The sequence below is a fragment of the Coregonus clupeaformis genome, chromosome 24 (assembly GCF_020615455.1).
Source record: "Coregonus clupeaformis isolate EN_2021a chromosome 24, ASM2061545v1, whole genome shotgun sequence".
Taxonomy (NCBI): domain Eukaryota; kingdom Metazoa; phylum Chordata; class Actinopteri; order Salmoniformes; family Salmonidae; genus Coregonus; species Coregonus clupeaformis.
The window spans coordinates 52,542,920-52,562,561 of NC_059215.1; the positions used below are offsets into that span (position 1 = coordinate 52,542,920).

The 19,642-nt window shown below is 42.1% G+C and overlaps 2 protein-coding genes across 3 annotated transcripts; one reads left to right on the plus strand and one right to left on the minus strand.

Moving 5' to 3' along the window:
* Positions 1-1,575: 1,575 nt before the first annotated feature.
* Positions 1,576-6,934, plus strand: LOC121537816 (keratin, type II cytoskeletal cochleal). The gene is made up of 8 exons (XM_041845417.2): positions 1,576-2,274; positions 4,344-4,552; positions 4,637-4,793; positions 4,912-5,076; positions 5,374-5,499; positions 5,617-5,837; positions 6,007-6,077; positions 6,190-6,934. Exons 1-8 carry the CDS (start codon positions 1,705-1,707, stop codon positions 6,435-6,437), a joined length of 1,767 nt encoding a protein of 588 aa, XP_041701351.1. The 5' UTR covers positions 1,576-1,704; the 3' UTR covers positions 6,438-6,934.
* Positions 6,935-10,608: 3,674 nt separating this feature from the next.
* Positions 10,609-18,904, minus strand: LOC121537818 (mitogen-activated protein kinase 14A-like). 2 transcript variants are annotated; one of them, XM_041845419.2, is made up of 12 exons: positions 18,675-18,904; positions 17,445-17,574; positions 16,967-17,025; positions 14,526-14,637; positions 14,372-14,401; positions 14,212-14,259; positions 13,871-13,985; positions 13,659-13,730; positions 12,216-12,295; positions 11,979-12,057; positions 11,542-11,715; positions 10,609-11,349 (listed from the first exon to the last, which is right to left on the minus strand). In XM_041845419.2, exons 1-12 carry the CDS (start codon positions 18,791-18,793, stop codon positions 11,288-11,290), a joined length of 1,080 nt encoding a protein of 359 aa, XP_041701353.1. In that variant the 5' UTR covers positions 18,794-18,904; the 3' UTR covers positions 10,609-11,287. The 2 variants fall into 2 exon arrangements, with proteins under 2 accessions (XP_041701353.1, XP_041701354.1); XM_041845420.2 differs by lacking the exon at positions 14,372-14,401.
* Between the last annotated feature and the right edge of the window lie 738 nt (positions 18,905-19,642).

Genomic DNA, 19,642 nt, shown 5'->3' on the forward strand with positions numbered 1-19,642 from the left:
TTTCACCAGGAGAATATGGGCCAATAAATAAATCAGACATATAATAGTAAGGTACATTCCTTGCTTAATGCAAATCCCTTCAGAACCCCGTCAACTCAATCACTCCCCCAGAGTAAATATATTTCTCTATGCTATATTTCCCTGGTTCTCTCAGCGGATCAAATTACTTACAGTACAGCTGTAGGATCTTAATTTGAGCCAGTTTGCTACAGTAGGAAAATAATCCTGCAGCAACAGGAAATGTATATCATTATGTGGATTATAATTAATGGACATTTTATGGGGGTTAATCGTTAGGGCAAATCAAGTCTGACCTTTTAAAGTAGAAATTCCAATAAATTATTATTATTATTATTTATTTTTACTTTAGAAGCGTTTTTAAACCTTGAATACACTACAAGTTTGCAAATTATCAGCAACAAAAGAGTGATCAAATTAAGATCCTACATCTGTATGTGCCCCCACAGCACTGAGCTTACAGTGTTTTGACTTCACAGGGTAACTATAGCAACACAAGCACTACAATTATAAATATAAAACTCTCATATTGTCTATGCCTACAATAAAGTTAGTGTTATTCTCTGCCTTTTCTGCATTCCTTCCACAGTTCAGCTCTTTTTCCAAACTTTCGTCATTCCCTCAACCAAGATCAAGAGTAACTCCAGAACAACTCCCCGTAACCAAGACAGTAAACATACAAGAGACAGGCTGAGACAGAGAGAGGCAGGCAGTTACATTCCTCCCGGCACTGCAACGCCACCTATAGAACGTGTTGATCAGAATGTAGTGTCATGTATTTCTGTCACGCCACTATGTGCTAGGAACAACCCTCATGGTAGTGCTGCAGAGATGCCAACCCACATTGTAGTTGTGGATTTATCAATCTGTAAATCTGCAATAAAAGTGTCACAGATCCAACACTAATAAATGTGAATAAACATTGAACCATTCTCAGGCATTTTGATGCGACCAGTCTCCCGGACTATCAGTCCAGTCTGTGTGTCCATGGGTGAGGCATTGAGCAGAGGGAACAGAGAAGTGTTTGTGTTTCCACTCAGTCCTAGTCTCTGTCTCTGTGGGGATGAGTGAGATGATTGCCTCTTCTGGTGAGAGATTAAGAAGCGTGGTACAGTCTCTTCAGAAAACGTTACACATTCAACAATTCCAACACAACCGGCAGACTATACTATACTATCCTATGCAGTCCATGCAGATATTAGTCTTTGCTCAATCATGCAAAGAGTAGCTGACCTTTTTGGTTATTACCGTGCACAAAACCCCAGATGAAACTAGATGATGAACATATAGTCTTCAGTACACATGAGAAAGTAATGACTGTGAGAAACATTCCTTCCCCCTCTCCACCGGAACTAACTGAATGGGTTTGCCATTCCTCTGTGTGTGCACCTGGGTGTGCCGGAAGCCTGATTCGTTTACAGCACCTACCCGTCTGATGGGCTGGGTCGCTCCAACCCCTCAGCCTGCAGGTGAGAGAGCTAGGAGGCAGGCAGATGCTGGGGAGGAGCCCTGTGCCATGCAGACCCACCCCCTCAGAGGGATATATAAGCCAGCCACCTCCAGAGAGCAGTCACTCAGAGGGACTTGACTTTCCTCCTAGTGAGATCACCTGCACCACCAATCCTCTCTGTCTCTGTCTCTCTCCAAATCTACTACCCCCCTCACAGGATCAGAACAGCTGCAGCTATGAGCATCAGTTACAGGAGCAGTGGCAGCATGAGCGGAGGCTTCAGCTCCGGCGGAGGCGGAGGATTCAGCTCCGGTGGCGGTGGTGGCGGCAGTGTGAGGAAGAGCTTCTCCAGCTTCTCCTCTTCAGCAGCCCCCATGGGCTCCAGCCGTATGAGCAGCTCGTCTGTTAGACGCTCTGGAGCCAGCGGTGGTGGCGGCTTCGGCCTGGGCGGTGGTGGAGGAGGCTTCGGCCTGGGCAGTGGTGGAGGAGGCTCCAGCTTCAGCTACATGAGCAGTGGTGGAGGCATGGGCGGTGGCGGTGGAGGCTTCGGTCTGGGCGGCGGCGGTGGCGGTGGAGGCTTCGGCATGGGCGGTGGCGGTGGAGGCTTCGGCATGGGCGGTGGCGGTGGAGGCTACGGCATGGGTGGCGGTGGCGGCGGCTTCGCCCCTATCACAGCTGTCACAGTCAACACAAGCCTGCTAGCCCCCCTCAACCTGGCGATTGACCCCAACATCCAGACCGTCCGTACCCATGAGAAAGAACAGATCAAGGGCCTCAACAACCGCTTCGCCTCCTTCATTGATAAGGTCAGTACTGCTCTATTCTCTGAAAGCCCTTCCATCTAACAGGATGCTAAAAGTATAAAGTATGCCATAACTATTGGCCTGTCCAAGTAAATTAAATATATTGCATTGATCATCATCTACCATATGCCAGCATAAACAGAATGCAGATACAGTATACTACAAATCAGATACTGCAAAGAGATACTGCAAAAAGATACTGCAAAGTATCTGCAATAGCAATTTATAGCTGGGATATTCTTTTGTGGTACTGGTTGCAAATAGCACGCTTGAATAGCTGCAAGACTGTGTCTGTTGTGTACTACCGTAGGGCTCATTAAATATTTCACAGCCCCTCATCATGCAGCACCCGGAAATCCTGACCATATAGGAACCAGTTAGGACTGACTGTGAAAACAAATACACTGAATGCTGTAGTGGCTGCATCCTTTACCTTAATGTATAAACAGGTGCACATCACCTTGTCACAGGTGGTCAAAGTCCCAATGTGCAGCCTGTTGCATTAAAACTGAAAGCACATCACTGCTTGAGTAGTTTTGTTAGACTGTAATTGCCCTGGCTCTGTGAGTTAGAGTGGGGTGAGTTTGGAAACCCTAGCCCAGGCGGATCCTATAACCATGGGCCCACTCTGAGTAGAGTGAGGGAGGGGATCAGGTTATAGCCCCATTCCCATGGCAGCAGGAAGGGACACAATAGAAAGTTATGTCTCTGATGGTGCACCTGAGAGTTTCTCCTCTCTCCCATCTCTCCCTCAGAACTGGCAGAGACACAGACACACCTGTACAAGTTTGAAGTTAATATGGCTAATAATATACTTTATCCATCTGTCTGAAACAGCAAGTTGTGTTAAAGGTTGTTCCTAAATACTTTAATATTTCAGACTACGACACTATAGACAATGGTGAAGATCAAGGGAGAGATAGAAATCACCTAGCCTCACCCTGTTAGTGAAAATGCACAGTAAGCTTTTCACAGACACTAACCACACCTGCTTTCATTTTGGATGGTTGAACAGATCAAATTCAGTCATCTCATTTGCCTTTCTTCTGCAAAACATTTGTATTAACCTTGTGCAAGGTAAAAGACAATAATAAACCCTTAATTCCATAACTCAACCAAATGTAAATCAAAACTAGACGTTGAACTGAATGAAGCCTGTGCCCAGTGGGTAGTTTTACCAAAACAGGACAGTAAATACCCTCAGGCAGGTAATTCTCGGATTCTGTAGAATCTTGTCTTATAATTACAGGGTGTGGCAGCAGGCAAGTTCATTCACTAGGCCATTCCACCTTAGGCTAAGGCGGGGCAACCCAGCCATATCTGCTGGGGCTTGCCATTGGTGATAACAAGGGAGGATTGGCTCGGGCGTGGCAGGGTAAGACTCCTTCCCTCCTCAGGGATGTGCAGCCTCGCCCATGTAGCTCACATGGAAGGAATCTTCTTGTAAGCAGGAAACTGTTGAAACTTGTTCAAGTAATGGCAAGTCAAGGCAACATGACCTCACTAGAACAGAACACACTTATAGTACAGAGAGATCTAAAGTGGATGGATGTCTTCCTGTCCGCCCCAGCCCTGAGGGAAGAACTCAGCTCAGTACCTGCCAACAAGGGCCCACAGAGGGCTGGGTGTGCAAGTCAGTCCTTTTATACAGAGGTGTGGGAGATGTTCCAGAGTAGATACACCCACAGTAGCTACTGTAATGGAGTACTGGCAGTGTCTGCTGTGGCAGGTGGGAAGGTGCAAGTTACCTGAAAAATATCTAATCTCTCAATGTTTTAATCTCTCAATGTTCATCTCAAAGTGCACCAAATTCATGCATTCATGGCATGAGCAGCTTTGTCTGAGACCCAATAAATAACTACAAGCATACCGTCTTCATTACCTAAGCGAATGCAAGTCTTGAGCCACAATTTAAATAAACGTTGCCAGGGAGATGTTACCAAAGCAAGTCATCTGGCAATGCATGTCACATGATACAAGGTGATATAACAGGACATAACCGGATAGATATTCTGCAGTGGAAGATGTGTGCCACCTGATTGTAACTCTTCTATTTGCATCTCAACACACAGGTACGCTTCCTGGAACAGCAGAACAAGATGCTGGAGACCAAGTGGAGCCTCCTGCAGGACCAGACCACCACCCGCTCCAACATCGATGCCATGTTCGAGGCCTACATCGCCAACCTGCGCAGACAGCTGGATGGCCTGGGAGGAGAGAAGGTCAAGCTGGAAGGAGAGCTGATGAACATGCAGCATCTGGTGGAGGACTTTAAGAACAAGTGAGTTCGACACCAGACATTGTATGGATGCTCTAACTCTCATAAATGCTGGCCCATGTAACCATATGCAATCTGTTTTTGTAGATACGAAGATGAAATCAACAAGCGTGCCTCAGTGGAGAACGAGTTTGTCCTCCTCAAGAAGGATGTTGATGGTGCCTACATGAACAAGGTTGAGCTGGAGGCCAGGGTCGACTCCCTTCAGGATGAGATCAACTTCCTCAGGGCCATCTATGAAGCGGTGAGGGCCATGTCAAAACACAATAAGCTTTGCATTTGAACCTCTATGATATATAAACAAAAAAATGATCCACATTATGGCTTTCCTGACTTCCTCCCATCTCCTTCTCTCTCGCCAGGAGCTGAATGAGCTGCAGGGCCAGATCAAGGACACCTCAGTGGTGGTGGAGATGGACAACAGCCGTAACCTGGACATGGACTCCATCGTGGCTGAAGTGCGCGCCCAGTATGAGGACATCGCCAACCGCAGCAGAGCCGAGGCCGAGTCATGGTACAAGCAGAAGGTATGAGGAGACTTCAGTGTATTTCAGTATGTTTCTATCACAGGAGGTTGGTGGCACCTTAATTGGGGAGGACGGGCGCGTGGTAACAGCTGGAGCAGAATCAGTGGAATGGTATCAAATACATCAAACACATGGTTTAATGCCATTGCATTCGCTCCTTTCCAGCTATTATTATGAGCCATCCTCCCCTCAGCAGCCTCCACTGATTTCTATAGATTTCCTTTAATTAGCCCCAGTACATAATAACATATAGGCTTCACACTGACTCATGACTGGGCCAATCCTCTATTCCTTCAGTTTGAGGAGATGCAGTCCTCTGCAGGACAACATGGTGAAGATCTGCGCAACACCAAGGCAGAGATGGCCGAGCTGAACCGCATGATCAGCCGTCTCCAAAACGAGATCGAAAACGTCAAAGGACAGGTACAGTAGGTTGGCAAATGACGGTCAATTCAAAATAGTATCAGGTCTGGCACAACACTAATATTCCATTAAGTGAAAATATCTTATTTCTGATCTTGTCTTTCTTTTATCTTGTAGCGTGCTAACCTGGAAAACCAGATCGCAGAGGCTGAGGAGCGTGGGGAGATGGCGGTGAAGGATGCCAAGCTCCGCATCAGGGATCTGGAGGAGGCCCTCCAGAGAGCCAAGCAGGACATGGCCCGGCAGGTACGCGAGTACCAGGAGCTGATGAACGTCAAACTTGCCCTGGACATTGAGATTGCCACCTACAGGAAACTACTGGAAGGAGAGGAGAGCAGGTAAGCGCAGGATCGAATAAAGAGATAGTGAAACAAAACATGATAAATGCATGGCTAGGAACTGTAAAGTCACAATACAAGTCATTGAAAATCTTTTAAATGAAGTCAGCTCTTTCACTGTAGTATATGCTTAGTAATCATGTCAACTAATCTATGAATCTCTTCAAAGGATTACCGGAGGTGGAACTGGAGGTGGAACTGCAACCATCCACATACAGACCTCCAGCAGCGGCGGTGGTGGTAAGAACCTCATACATTGAAATTCAGTTGGAAATGTATAACAGTGAAGACAATACTTGTAGGTCTGATTAGTCCAAGTATTGACCTCGCCCCTTCCATCTTCCTCTCCCAGGCTCCGGAGGTGGATTCGGCATGGGTGGAGGCGGCGGTGGCTTCGGATATGGCGGTGGCAGTGGCATGTCCATGAAAAGCGGCGGCGGCGGTGGCGGCTTCGGCATGAGCAGCGGCGGCGGCGGCGGCAGCGGCTTCGGCATGAGCAGCGGCGGCGGCGGCGGCGGCAGCGGCTTCGGCATGAGCAGCGGAGGCGGCGGTGTCTCCATGTCCCGTTCCTCCACGACCTCCTCATCCAGACGCTTCTAAACACAGAAGTCTGTCTGGCTGTCCCCACCTCCCCCTCTCCTCCTCCTCTCCCTCTCTTCCTCGACATTCAAAGCAAGCTACAAACTCCTCCTGTCACATGCAGGCACAGAGCATCTACTGATCTACACTATAACCCAGGATGGGCTGACCCCCTTCTTAGCTGTATATGCCCCATAGTTACTGGCTGATAGGAAATACTGGATTCACATCCCTGCACCCAGTGCTTCGCTGCCCCCATATTGCTATGCATTGTGGGGAATGCCAGGCGATCAACATAAGCAGTAATACTAAAGTGTCGCCCCTTTGCTCTGAGGTAAATAATCTAGCATTAACTCTTAACACTCCCTTTCCTAGGGACAATGGGTTTTCCACTGATGTTTGCAAACAGTGTTTTTCTTTTCATTCTGACCAAAAGGGCTGACTGATACACCCAGATGTATTGAATGTTATTGCTGTACCACCAAAACATTGTGAATAAATCGGAGTTCTATAAAATACTTGTGTTCACTCTTTCTCTTCTTACTGTATCTGTTCTATCTACATAGACACAATGACATTACTGACAGGGCTAATTGGGTTACTAAACGCAATAACAGTTTTAAAGTTCACAAAGAGGTAACTTACTGGTAAATTAACTCTTTGTATTTCTATTGGTATTCATAGCTGATTTTGAAAATGCCATTGATGAAGTACGACTTGAATTTATATATATGGTGATTATATATACAGTGCAATCGGAAACTATTCAGACCCCTTGACTTTTTCCAAATTTTTTACGTTACAGCCTTATTCTAAAATGGATTAAATAAATAAAAAATCCGAATCAATCTACACATAATACCCCATAATGACGAAGTGAAAACAGGTTTTTAGAAATGTTTGCAAATGTATTAAACATAAAAAACATAAATACCTTATTTACATAAGTATTCAGACCCTTCGCTATGAGACTCGAAATTGAGCTCAGGTGCATCTTGTTTCCATTTATCATCCTTGATGTTTCTACAACTTGATTGGAGTCCACCTGTGGTAAATTCAATTGATTGGACATGATTTGGAAAGGCACACACCTGTCTATATAAAGTCCCACAGATGACAGTGCATGTCAGAGCAAAAACCAAGCCATGAGGTCAGGGGAATTGTCCGTAGAGCTCAGAGACAGGATTGTGTTGAGGCACATATCTGGGGAAGGGTACAAAACAATTTCTTCAGTATTGAAGGTCCCCAAGAATACAGTGGCCTTCATCATTCTTAAATGGAAGAAGTTTGGAACCACCAAGACTCTTCCTAGAGCAGGCCGCCCGACCAAACTGAGCAATCGAGGGAGAAGGGCCATGGTCGGGGAGGTGACCAAGAACCCGATGGTCACTCTGACAGAACTCCAGAGTGCCTCTGTGGAGATGGGAGACCCTTCCAGAAAGACAACCATCTCTGCAGCACTTCACCAATCAGGCCTTTATGGTAGAGTGGCCAGACGGAAGACACTCCTCAGTAAAAGGCACATTACAGCCCGCTTGGACTTAGCCCAAAGGCACCTAAAGACTCTCAGACCATGAGAAACAAGATTCTCTAGTCTGATGAAACCAAGATTGAACTCTTTGGCCTGAATGCCAAATATCACATCTGGAGGAAACCTGGCACCATCACTACGTTGAAGCGTGGTGGTGGCAACATCATGCTGTTGGGATGTTTTCAGCGGCAGGGACTGAGAGACTAGTGAAAGATGAATGGAGCAAAGTACAGAGAGATCCTTGATGAAAAACTGCTCCATATTGCTCAGGACCTCAGACTGGGGCACAGGTTCACCTTCCAACATGACAATGACCCTAAGCACACAGCCAAGACAACGCAGGAGTGGCTTCGGGAGAAGTCTCTGAATGTCCTTGAGTGGCCCAGCCAGAGTCCGGACTTCAAACTGATCGATCATCTGGAGAGACCTGAAAATAGCTGTGAAGCAACGCTCTCCATCCAACCTGACAGAGCTTGAGAGGATCTGCAGAGAAGAATGTGAAAAACTCCCCAAATACAGGTGTGTCAAGCTTGTAGTGTCATACCCAAGAAGACTCGAGGCTGTAATCGCTGACAGAGTTGCATCAAGAAATTACTGAGTAAAGGGTCTGAATACTTATGTAAATGTAATATTTCAGTTTTTTATTTTTAATAAATTAGCAAAAATGTCTAAAACAAATAAAAAAGATAACTAATGTAAAATATACTGTGTCCGTTAAATGTATATATTACATATAAACTAGAAGTAGAAGCCTGAGTATTTTTGTCCATTAGTTTACTCCAATTAGGGGAGGGGAGGTAGGGTTAGGGGAAAATAATAAGGAAAATATATATTTTTTAAATATATAGGGGATTGGAAATGATGTGGGCAATTAATTACATTGATAGAACCCACAATCTATCTGCACTTTTTTAAAATCTTACTGTAAATAAACTCAAACACTGTAAAATGACTTCTTGACAGTTAAATCCACTTTGGCAAGTACACATAAGCACTTAATCCCTATGACTCAACAGCTTGTTTTTATTTAAAGCTGTAATATGTAATATGTGAGTTACAGATCTGTCATTCTCTTTGAAAGCAAGTCTAAAAAGCGGTAGATCTGTTCTATGTACGCTATATCTATGCTTCATGTTCTTAATTTTGGTTTATGCATCTTTTACATTCGGTTTTGTACACCAGCTTTAAACAGCTGAAAATACAACATTTTTGGTCATGGAAAATATATTTCACAGTAGTTTATATGGTACAGTGATTCTCTACACTATTCTTTCTTGTTTTGCCACATAAACTGAAATTAGTCTAACTATTAGAATGTTAGCAACCACACATTAATAGAACCTATTAAATGATTCATACCCAGCTAATACCATGAAAACAAGATGCCATCAGAGGTGAACGGCTCTTTGCAATGTCAAAGTGGGAGCTGACTTGTGAAGGATTCGATTTCAAAACACAAAATAGCCCAATGGAATGACACATCTTCAAGGCCTGTAACACAACATAGAGGGATCTATCATCACTATACGCTAGCTAACCGCCAAATTATTAAAGGGATAGTTCACCCAAATTACAAAATGACATTGTTTTCTTACCCTGTAAGCAGTCTATGGACAAGGTATGACAGCAGGTTTTGTTTACCTGGCCACTGTTTCACATGCTATCTTTTTAGCATTTGTGGCACAAATCCAATGCAAGTCAATGGTACCTATATTAGCATTTTCGCGTTTCATGTCCAAATCATCCTAAAGTATGTACAAATGTATCGCAACTCATTGATGTTACTTATAGATGATATGCACATAAAGAACAAAAATGCTAATATAGGTACTTGCATTGGATTTGTGCGAAAAATACTAAAAAAGTTAGCATTTGAAACAGTGACCAGGTAAAGAAATAAACAAAGCATAATTGCTGTCATACCTTGTCCATTAACTGCTTACAGTTTAAGGAAAACAATATAATTTTGTAATTTGGGTGAACTATCCCTTTAATTGTGATTTACTATGAAGACAGTATTAGATAGTGTTAACTTGTGTTACATCTCTTTACTAGAAAAAAGTATTTCCATGTATGGATGTTTTCTGAGGAAATTGGGATAGGATTCATAGAACGCAAAACAATACAATCAAACATTCATAGTGCCCCCTATTTTGGGCTGCTAGTTAATCGTTACAGACAAAAGCAGTAGCACTGTATTAATTTAAATCAAATGAAATCTGATTAAATTAAAATTCTTTTAAATCTACTTTAATTTCAGCAGCTGGGCTACATGCAGACTACTTTAACTAATGTTAGACACCATGCAGACATCTGCTGTAACACAGTGGTGAAAAAAGAACTAAATTGTCATACTTACGTTAAGCAAACCAGATGGCACAATTTTTTATTTTTTTATTTACGGACCACCAGGGGACACACTCCAACACTAAGACATAATTTACATACGCAGTACTTGCGTTTAGTGAGTCCACCAGATCAGAGGCAGTAGGGATGACAATGAGTTATATTGATAGGTGCGTGAATTGGAACATATTGCTGTCCTGCCTGAACATTCTAAATGTAACAAGTACTTTTGGGTGTAAGAGAAAACGTATAGAGTAAAAAAGTACATTATTTTCTTTAGGAATGTAGTGGAGTGAAAGTAAAAGTTGTCAAAAATATAAATAGTAAAGTGAAGTACAGTTACCCCAAAAAACTACTTAAGTAGTGCTTTAAAGTATTTTTTACTTATTTACTTAACACCACTGCTGTAACAGAACTAAAATGGTACCTTGTCCTATCTAACCCATTCACTATAAAAAGAGCAACATAAGAACTTTATATATTATACTGAACAGGTGCCGTCTACTGTATACTATGTGCATATATTCATTGAGATTTTGTTTTCTGGCATTAAACATCATTTTTCAGTTAAGATACCAAAACATGCTTTATTTCGGTAAATGCTAATTGAGTCAGAGATGAGAATGTGTTCATAGATGAGATTGATTTGAGGTTTTACTCAGTCAAGATTAAAACATTGTTCATACATAGATTGTAGCCAATTGTATAAACGTGTGCAAATGGTGTGATCGAGTACCACATTACTATATTTACAATGATAATACTACTACTATATTAAAAGTTTGTACATCATTCATAGGCATTTACAAAGCATTCTGAAAATGTTTACCTTAAAACAAGTTAAAACCATGACCTATCCTTAAAACATGAGGGATCCATGAAAATGTAGACATACCAGTATCATGTATAATGTTTGATGAAGTCATAAAACCATGTTGTGAAATGTGATACTTTTTATAAGCTGGGGGAGCCAGTGCTCTGTAGTGTCTGTCCGCTACATTGCAGTGGCACTGGGGTTGCTGGGGTCAAAAGTCATAATCTCCATGTGGATCAGACCTAACAGGAAAAGACTAAGCATTTTAGAATTTTACCACATGAAGCACACCATACAGTATTTTAAAATGTAATTTCCTAAAATGGCTACTTTGCAGAACTGTAACTGTAGGGCACTAAGAGCAGTGGGTAATTCAGGATAAATGCTATCAACATGTGCAACGATGCAATCAGTCATAGACAAGATATACTCACTACTCCACTCTCCCACGTCAAGCTCCATGCTTTCAAAGGAGTCGTCGTACGGTGGGGAGTCGGGTTCAGATTCTGGATCATGGAACTCAGAGAGGTAGGGGTGTGAGAGGCCCTCTTTAGCTGTCATCCTAGTGTCTGGGTCCAGCAGCAGCATGCTGTCCAGCAGATCCACCGCTGGACAGATGTACACACAGGACATGAAGAGAGAGAGAGAGAGAGAGAGAGAGAGAGAGAGAGAGAGAGAGAGAGAGAGAGAGAGAGAGAGAGAGAGAGAGAGAGAGAGAGAGGCATTAGGAAATAGAGCATGGAATAAAGAGTCATCACAGACCTCAACTGTTCTCAATACAAAGCAGAAAAACATCACTGAATAACTGGATATTCATAACCACCATGCAGTATGTTCCATTGGCAAAATAATGATAGATAGATCAACTCACCATGTACATCCAAGGAGGGAAATACTTCCTTAAAGTTTTTCTTCTTTTGGATAGGGAGACCCTGCACATATGAACGAGCCTGCAAGACAATACCAACAATGTTCAACTGTCAACGTTATCTCCTCCTTCCTACTAGTTAATCCCATACTGACCATAACTTGTGACTTCAACACCAAGCTACATTGAATCGTTGCAAGCTGAATAGCTGCCATTAGATTGAGATGACGGTAGGCCTACATCTTTGCTCTGCATCTTCTGCAGCAAGGAGGACGGTGGTGTTCCTGTTACGTGGAGGATCTTCATCAACTGGTCAATGCCTGAACAGGATGGTCAAGGAGGGGGTAGGGACACACAAGGCAGACAGTGGAAACCACTTCAAGCAAAATATTTACAGCAATGATCAGTGAACAGTCTGATTGCATGATTGGTGTTGTACTTTGTGCAACTGCACAATGATAACTACACAATAACTACATCAGATAACTATACCTGATAACTACATGATAACTACATGATAACTACATCAGATAACTACATGATAACTACATCAGATAACTTCATGATAACTACATCAGATAACTACATGATAACTACATCAGATAACTTCATCAGATAACAACATGATAACTACATCAGATAACTACATGATAACTACATCAGATAACTACATGTTAACTACACCAGATAACTACACCATATAACTACACCTGATAGCTACACCTGATAACTACATGATAACTACATCAGATAACTTCATGATAACTACATCAGATAACTACACCTGATAACTACACGATAACTACATCAGATAACTATATCAGATGACTACACCTGATAACTACATGATAACTACATGATAACTACACCAGATAACTACATGATAACTACATCAGATAACTTCATGATAACTACATCAGATAACTACACCTGATAACTACACGATAACTACATCAGATAACTATATCAGATGACTACACCTGATAACTACATGATAACTACATGATAACTACACCAGATAACTTCATCAGATAACAACATGATAACTACATCAGATAACTACATGTTAACTACACCAGATAACTACACCATATAACTACACCTGATAGCTACACCTGATAACTACATGATAACTACATCAGATAACTTCATGATAACTACATCAGATAACTTCATGATAACTACATCAGATAACTACACCAGAAAACTACATGATAACTACACCAGAAAACTACACCAGATAACTACATGATAACTACACCAGATAACTACATGATACCTACATCAGATAACTACACGATAACTACACAATAACGACATCAGATAACTTCAAGATAACTAAATCAGATAACTTCATGATAACTACACCAGATAACTACACGATAACTACATCAGATAACTACATGATAACTACATGATAACTACATCAGATAACTACATGAAAACTACATGATAACTACATCAGATAACTTCATGATAATTAAATCAGATAACTACATGATAACTACATCAGATAACTACATGATAATTGCATCAGATAACTACATGATAATTGCATCAGATAACTACATGATAACTACATCAGCAATATACAAAGGATGAGGAACATAATCTATGTTTTTGTGTTGCTGTAAAAGGAGTGAGTTATACAGTGGAAGTGTCAGAGGTAACATTAAAGGATACTGTCGTTGCCTGGGAACAGAACCTGGCCTGTGATCATCTCAGCCAAGATGCAGCCAGCTGACCACAAGTCCACTGAGAGGGAGACAGACACACAGAATATATAACACATGAGATACCAATGAGCCACTCATACAAGAGTAAGATACCCCCAGAAGCGTTTGCAATGCAAGGAAAGTGAAGTCCAAATATATCGTGCGTTGGCGATAGGTCACCTGACTGGCTATAGTGCATCCAGTTGAAGATGATCTCTGGTGACCTGTACCAGCGTGTCACCACATAGCCCGTCATCTCACTCTCTGCATGTCTCGCTAGACCAAAGTCCAGGATCTGCGAAAGCAAGAGAAAGCAAGGGAATGTGAAGGAAAAGTGAGGACAAGCTTATTAAAAGAGAGGCTCATATGTGATCACAACCGTCAAACAAAGTGTAGTCTTTAAACATCAGTGTGTCATCTTCCTAAATCAAGTACATTATGTTTCTTTCACTGTGTGAAGGTTATAAAATGTAAAGTACAGTTTAATAAACACGTAGAAATGCAGGTTGATTCTTATTTACCTTCAATTCACAGTTCTCGTTCACTGCGAGGTTGCCAGGTTTTAGGTCCTAAAGAATAAAGAATAAAGAAAAGTATTGCTGGATGTTATACGATCTGGTCACTCAAATAAATGTACGTAGAGATGTGTTTCATGTATATTGATAAGAATCTAATGCAAACCCGATGGATGATCCCTGCTGAATGGATATACTAAAGGACAGAAATAGATACATTGGTGATGAATAAAAAAAAAAAAACATTATCTTCACATTGGTAATAACATGATTTAAAGGCCTGTGAGTAAACATAGTGAGTTGTAAGTGGTAGTAAACACCTTAAGGCCACGTAGAAGCTGATAGAAGAGGTAAACGATGATGCGATCAGTCAATCTCCTCGTCTTCATGATGTGACCGAGATCCTCAGCCACGAAGGGCATTACCATGTAACTGTAAAATGAAGGACAGAGAGGGACAGTTAGTCAGATGCAAAAAAATATCACCATGTAACTGTGACAGAGAATACAAGCAGGGAAATGGAATGATACGATACATCATGTACTAGTTCTACCACCTACAACTAAGTGCTACAAGTATATGCTAATATTACATAACAACAAATGCAGGTTATATCATATACTGTGTCTCATGGTAAGAATCATAACCCATAAGCTATCAAAAATAAAGAGTCACAAACTCTGTATATATAAACTCCCAGTAATTTATTGGGTAAAACACTGACGTTTTGCATCACTGTGCCTTCTTCAGGGTGATTTATTTACCCCAATGCATTACTGGGAGTTTATATCTATGGAGTGTGCGACTCTCTTTGTTTTTATAGACTTCCAGTTAATTCCCCGTTAGTCAGCAGCTCTACACTAAATAATGTTCTCTGGGTGTTCGCCAGCTCATGCTTTTTATTAGAAAAATCCTAACCCAGACATCAAATATACAGTGAGGCAAAAAAGTATTTGATCCCCTGCTGATTTTGTACGTTTGCCCACTGACAAAGATATGATCAGTCTATAATTTTAATGGTAGGATTATTTGAACAGTGAGAGACAGAATAACAACAACAAAAATCCAGAAAAACGCATGTCAAAAATGTTATTAATTGATTTGCATTTTAATGAGGGAAATAATTATTTGACCCCCTCTCAATCAGAAAGATTTCTGGCTCCCAGGTGTCTTTTATACAGGTAACGAGCTGAGATTAGGAGCACACTCTTAAAGGGAGTGCTCCTAATCTCAGCTTGTTACCTGTATAAAAGACACCTGTCCACAGAAGCAATCAATCAATCAGATTCCAAACTCTACACCATGGCCAAGACCAAAGAGCTCTCCAAGGATGTCAGGGACAATATTGTAGACCTACACAGGGCTGGAATGGGTTACAAGACCATCGCCAAGCAGCTTGGTGAGAAGGTGACAACAGTTGGTGAGATTATTCGCAAATGGAAGAAACACAAAAGAACTGTCAATCTCCCTCGGCCTTGGGCTCCATGCAAAATCACACCTCGTGGAGTTGCAATGATCATGAGAACGATGAATCAGCCCAGAACTACACGGGAGGATCTTGTCAATGATCTCAAGGCAGCTGGGATCATAGTCACCAAGAAAAAAATTGGTAACACACTATGCCGTGAAGGACTGAAATCCTGCAGCGCCCGCAAGGTCCCCCTGCTCATGAAAGCACATATACAGGCCCATCTGAAGTTTGCCAATGAACATCTGAATGATTCAGAGGAGAACTGGGTGAAAGTGTTGTGGTCAGATGAGACCAAAATCGAGCTCTTTGGCATCAACTCAACTCGCCGTGTTTGGAGGAGGAGGAATGCTGCCTATGACCCCAAGAACACCATCCCCACCGTCAAACATGAAGGTGGAAACATTATGCTTTGGATGTGTTTTTCTGCTAAGGGGACAGGACAACTTCACGCATCAAAGGGACGATGGACGGGGCCATGTACCGTCAAATCTTAGGTGAGAACCTCCTTCCTCAGCCAGGGCATTGAAAATGGGTCGTGGATGGGTATTCCAGCATGACAATGACAAAAAACACACGGCCAAGGCATCAAAGGAGTGGCTCAAGAAGAAGCACATTAAGGTCCTGGAGTGGCCTAGCCAGTCTCCAGACCTTAATCCCATAGAAGATCTGTGGAGGGAGCTGAAGGTTCGAGTTGCCAAACGTCAGCCTCGAAACCTTAATGACTTGGAGAAGATCTGCAAAGAGGAATGGGACAAAATCCCTCCTGAGATGTGTGCAAACCTGGTGGCCAACTACAAGAAACGTCTGACCTCTGTGATTGCCAACAAGGGTTTTGCCACCAAGTACTAAGTCATGTTTTGCAGAGGGGTCAAATACTTATTTCCCTCATTAAAATGAAAATCAATTCATAACATTTTTGACATGCATTTTTCTGGATTTTTTTGTTGTTATTCTGTCTCTCACTGTTCAAATAAACCTACCATTAAAATTATAGACTGATCATGTCTTTGTCAGTGGGCAAACGTACAAAATCAGCAGGGGATCAAATACTTTTTTCCCTCACTGTATATATATTTTTTTATCTCAGGTAAGAGATGATATCACATACCCAAGCACAAACAAACATGAACAAACCTGCAAGCACACACACACAAAGACACACACACAAAGACACACACACAAAACACACACACACTATGAAACTAAAACTCCAAGATACACTCTGAGCAGCCTGTGTCAACAAGCTGAAACAACTGGCAGAGGAATGCCAGTTCACAGCTCACCACTCACAATGTCTGGAATTTCTCCAGGGAGAAATCAGGTGTGAAGACATTGAGGAGGCAGATGACCTTTAGGAAAACAACAAGGAGAAGGAGAGGAATGGAAGGGTTTACTCCCACAGTAAGTGACCACACACACATTATACATTGCAGTAAGACTTATTCATCACCTGTAACAGAACAAGTAGGCCTGATGAACAGTTCTATAAGTAGACAGTATGTTCACTGAGAAGTGTTGAGTGCAAACACTGGCCCATGAGGGCCGCTACTCCTCTTTTCCAAACATAAATAAACACATAGGAAAGAGGCAAAGCAATACAACTGGATGCTGAATAGTGTCCATAGGACTGCACATTATTCTGATGTGAAGTAGAATGATAATTACTGCATTGTAATGAAAGGCCGCTACATTTTTGAATGACTGGATTCTCTGTCCAGGGAAGTGCATCTCAGATGTCCCACTATAATAGTAGGTAACAAGTACTAACATTGTCATGCTGGATGTGGCGCAACAGTCGTAGTTCACGGTAGGCCCGTTTAGCGTGGATCAGGGATTGAAATGGACGATAGAGCTTCTTAATGGCCACCTTCTCCTTGGTCTGCTGGTCAATAGCAGAACTAATGAATGAGACAAGGTCAAAAGTCAAAGTACATTAGTTCTGGATATAACAATTCTGTCTCAGACTGTGGGGGATATAGATAGAATGGTTTACTCTAAATAGCAGCACACTGTTGGGGATATAGATCGAATGGTTTACTCTCAATAGCAAGAGACTGTGGGGGATATAGATAGAATGGTTTACTCCAGTGAAGGCTGCTGAGGGGAAGACGGCTCATAATAATGGCTGGAATAGAGCAAATGGAATGGCATGTGTTTGATGTATTTGAAACCATTCCACTAATTCCGCTCCAGCCATTACCATGAGCCCGTCCTCCCCAATTAAGGTGCCACCAACCTCCTGTGATTTACTCTTAGTACCAACAGACAGATTTCAAGTGATCAAAGACTGCAGAATCTTTGATTAACTTTTATGTCAGAGTTTGCCAAATGATTATATGTAGTCCTACAAATAACATTTGATTTCAGACATTCCATAAGACCTATATCTGGCAGAGGTACAACTGGGTTTCAAGATGTGTTATTATGGGGCTTGCTCCTGGGAGAGGAAAATTCTTGTCTTATCTCAAAGCCTGCTTCAACTTGCTTATTTGCTTGAGGCAATACAATAGTGCCTCTGTTAGCAATGTCCAGAGTCTTTTTTTTAGTATTGAAAAAAAAAATTCAACAAAAACACAGCTGATATTAAACCAATAATGTAGAGTTTAGTATGTTATTGAAAATAAATAAACAATTACAGGCTAAGTTGTTCCTTACATTCTATTTATTTTCTACATATTTTTTGCAATGACTGAGATTGAGAACAACTGTATTTATACAGAGGTATATTCTAAAGAATATAAATACATGCTGGTTTGGCGTGAAGTTATTCCTGGGATGCCTGCCAATAATTACCCGTTCACCCAAAGGGTTCGTGCTATCCAGGATCTTTGGGACATCACTACCCCAGTTTACATTTTTTAAAATGGTTATGGTAAGGGTTAAGTAAGGGTTATGGTTATGGTTAAGGTAAGGGTAAGGGTAGGGGTTAAGGTTAGTGTTTGGGTAGTGACGTCCCAAGGATCCCAGATTGCACTGACCGTTCACAAAGTCAACTCACCATACTGTCCCGTAAGCGCCCGAGCCAACGGCTTTCAGTGCGGTATATTGCTCCGGAACCTCCCATGTTGTTTTCTGTATCTCCAGTCTAAGGAAACCTTTCTTCACGGGCGATTCCATTTTGTCAATACAATATGTCCCTTTAGTTGAAACCAGTGCGGTACCTATTGGAGATTTTTTATGGCCTTAAGGTTTTATCATGACAGGTATGCAAAGGTAGCTGGGAGACGCCCACCCTGAGGGTGCGTTCGTAAATTCACTCTGGTTATCTACTCAGATTTCAGAGCACACTCGTCTGAGTGTTCCAGAGCGCAGAATAACCGATTAATGTATGAACACTCAACACCAGTTGAATATGACCGGTGTCAGTAAACGTCGGCAAAAAAAGCTAATTTAATTGTTGCCAGCAGCACGGTTACAGTCACCAATGGGCTGGATAACATGAAAACAGAATAACCAGCTCTGCTAGTAAAAGTATGAAAATGTATGCACTCACTAACTGTAAGTCGCTCTGGATAAGAGCGTCTGCTAAATGACTAAAATGTAAATGTAATGCTAGGGCTGGTAAAATGGTCAGAGTGAAGTGGTCTCTCATTTGTACAGGACGTAGCTTGCATGCTAGCCAAGTTAGCCAGTTAGCTTGGTTGCTTGACTGCCGTTTCGAGGTCAGAACGCTCAGATCAACCCTACTCCTCGGCCAGAGAGTCCAGTGTGCGCTCTGAACACTACCAGAACGAAACGCTCAATCTGACAATCTGACGCCCAGAGCGCACTCTGGCACTCCAGATTGAATTTAGGAACACACCCTGAACGCGCCTCGACTGAATCACGTGGAAATGGCATTCCCGCTGCACTGCAATGTATACACAGTCACCTGTCAGAGGCTCTGTATACCTCCTCCCGCCTTGAATCATCAACATAAACTAATCTCTGATTACACATACTTTTAAAGTAACAAAAGTAACACTA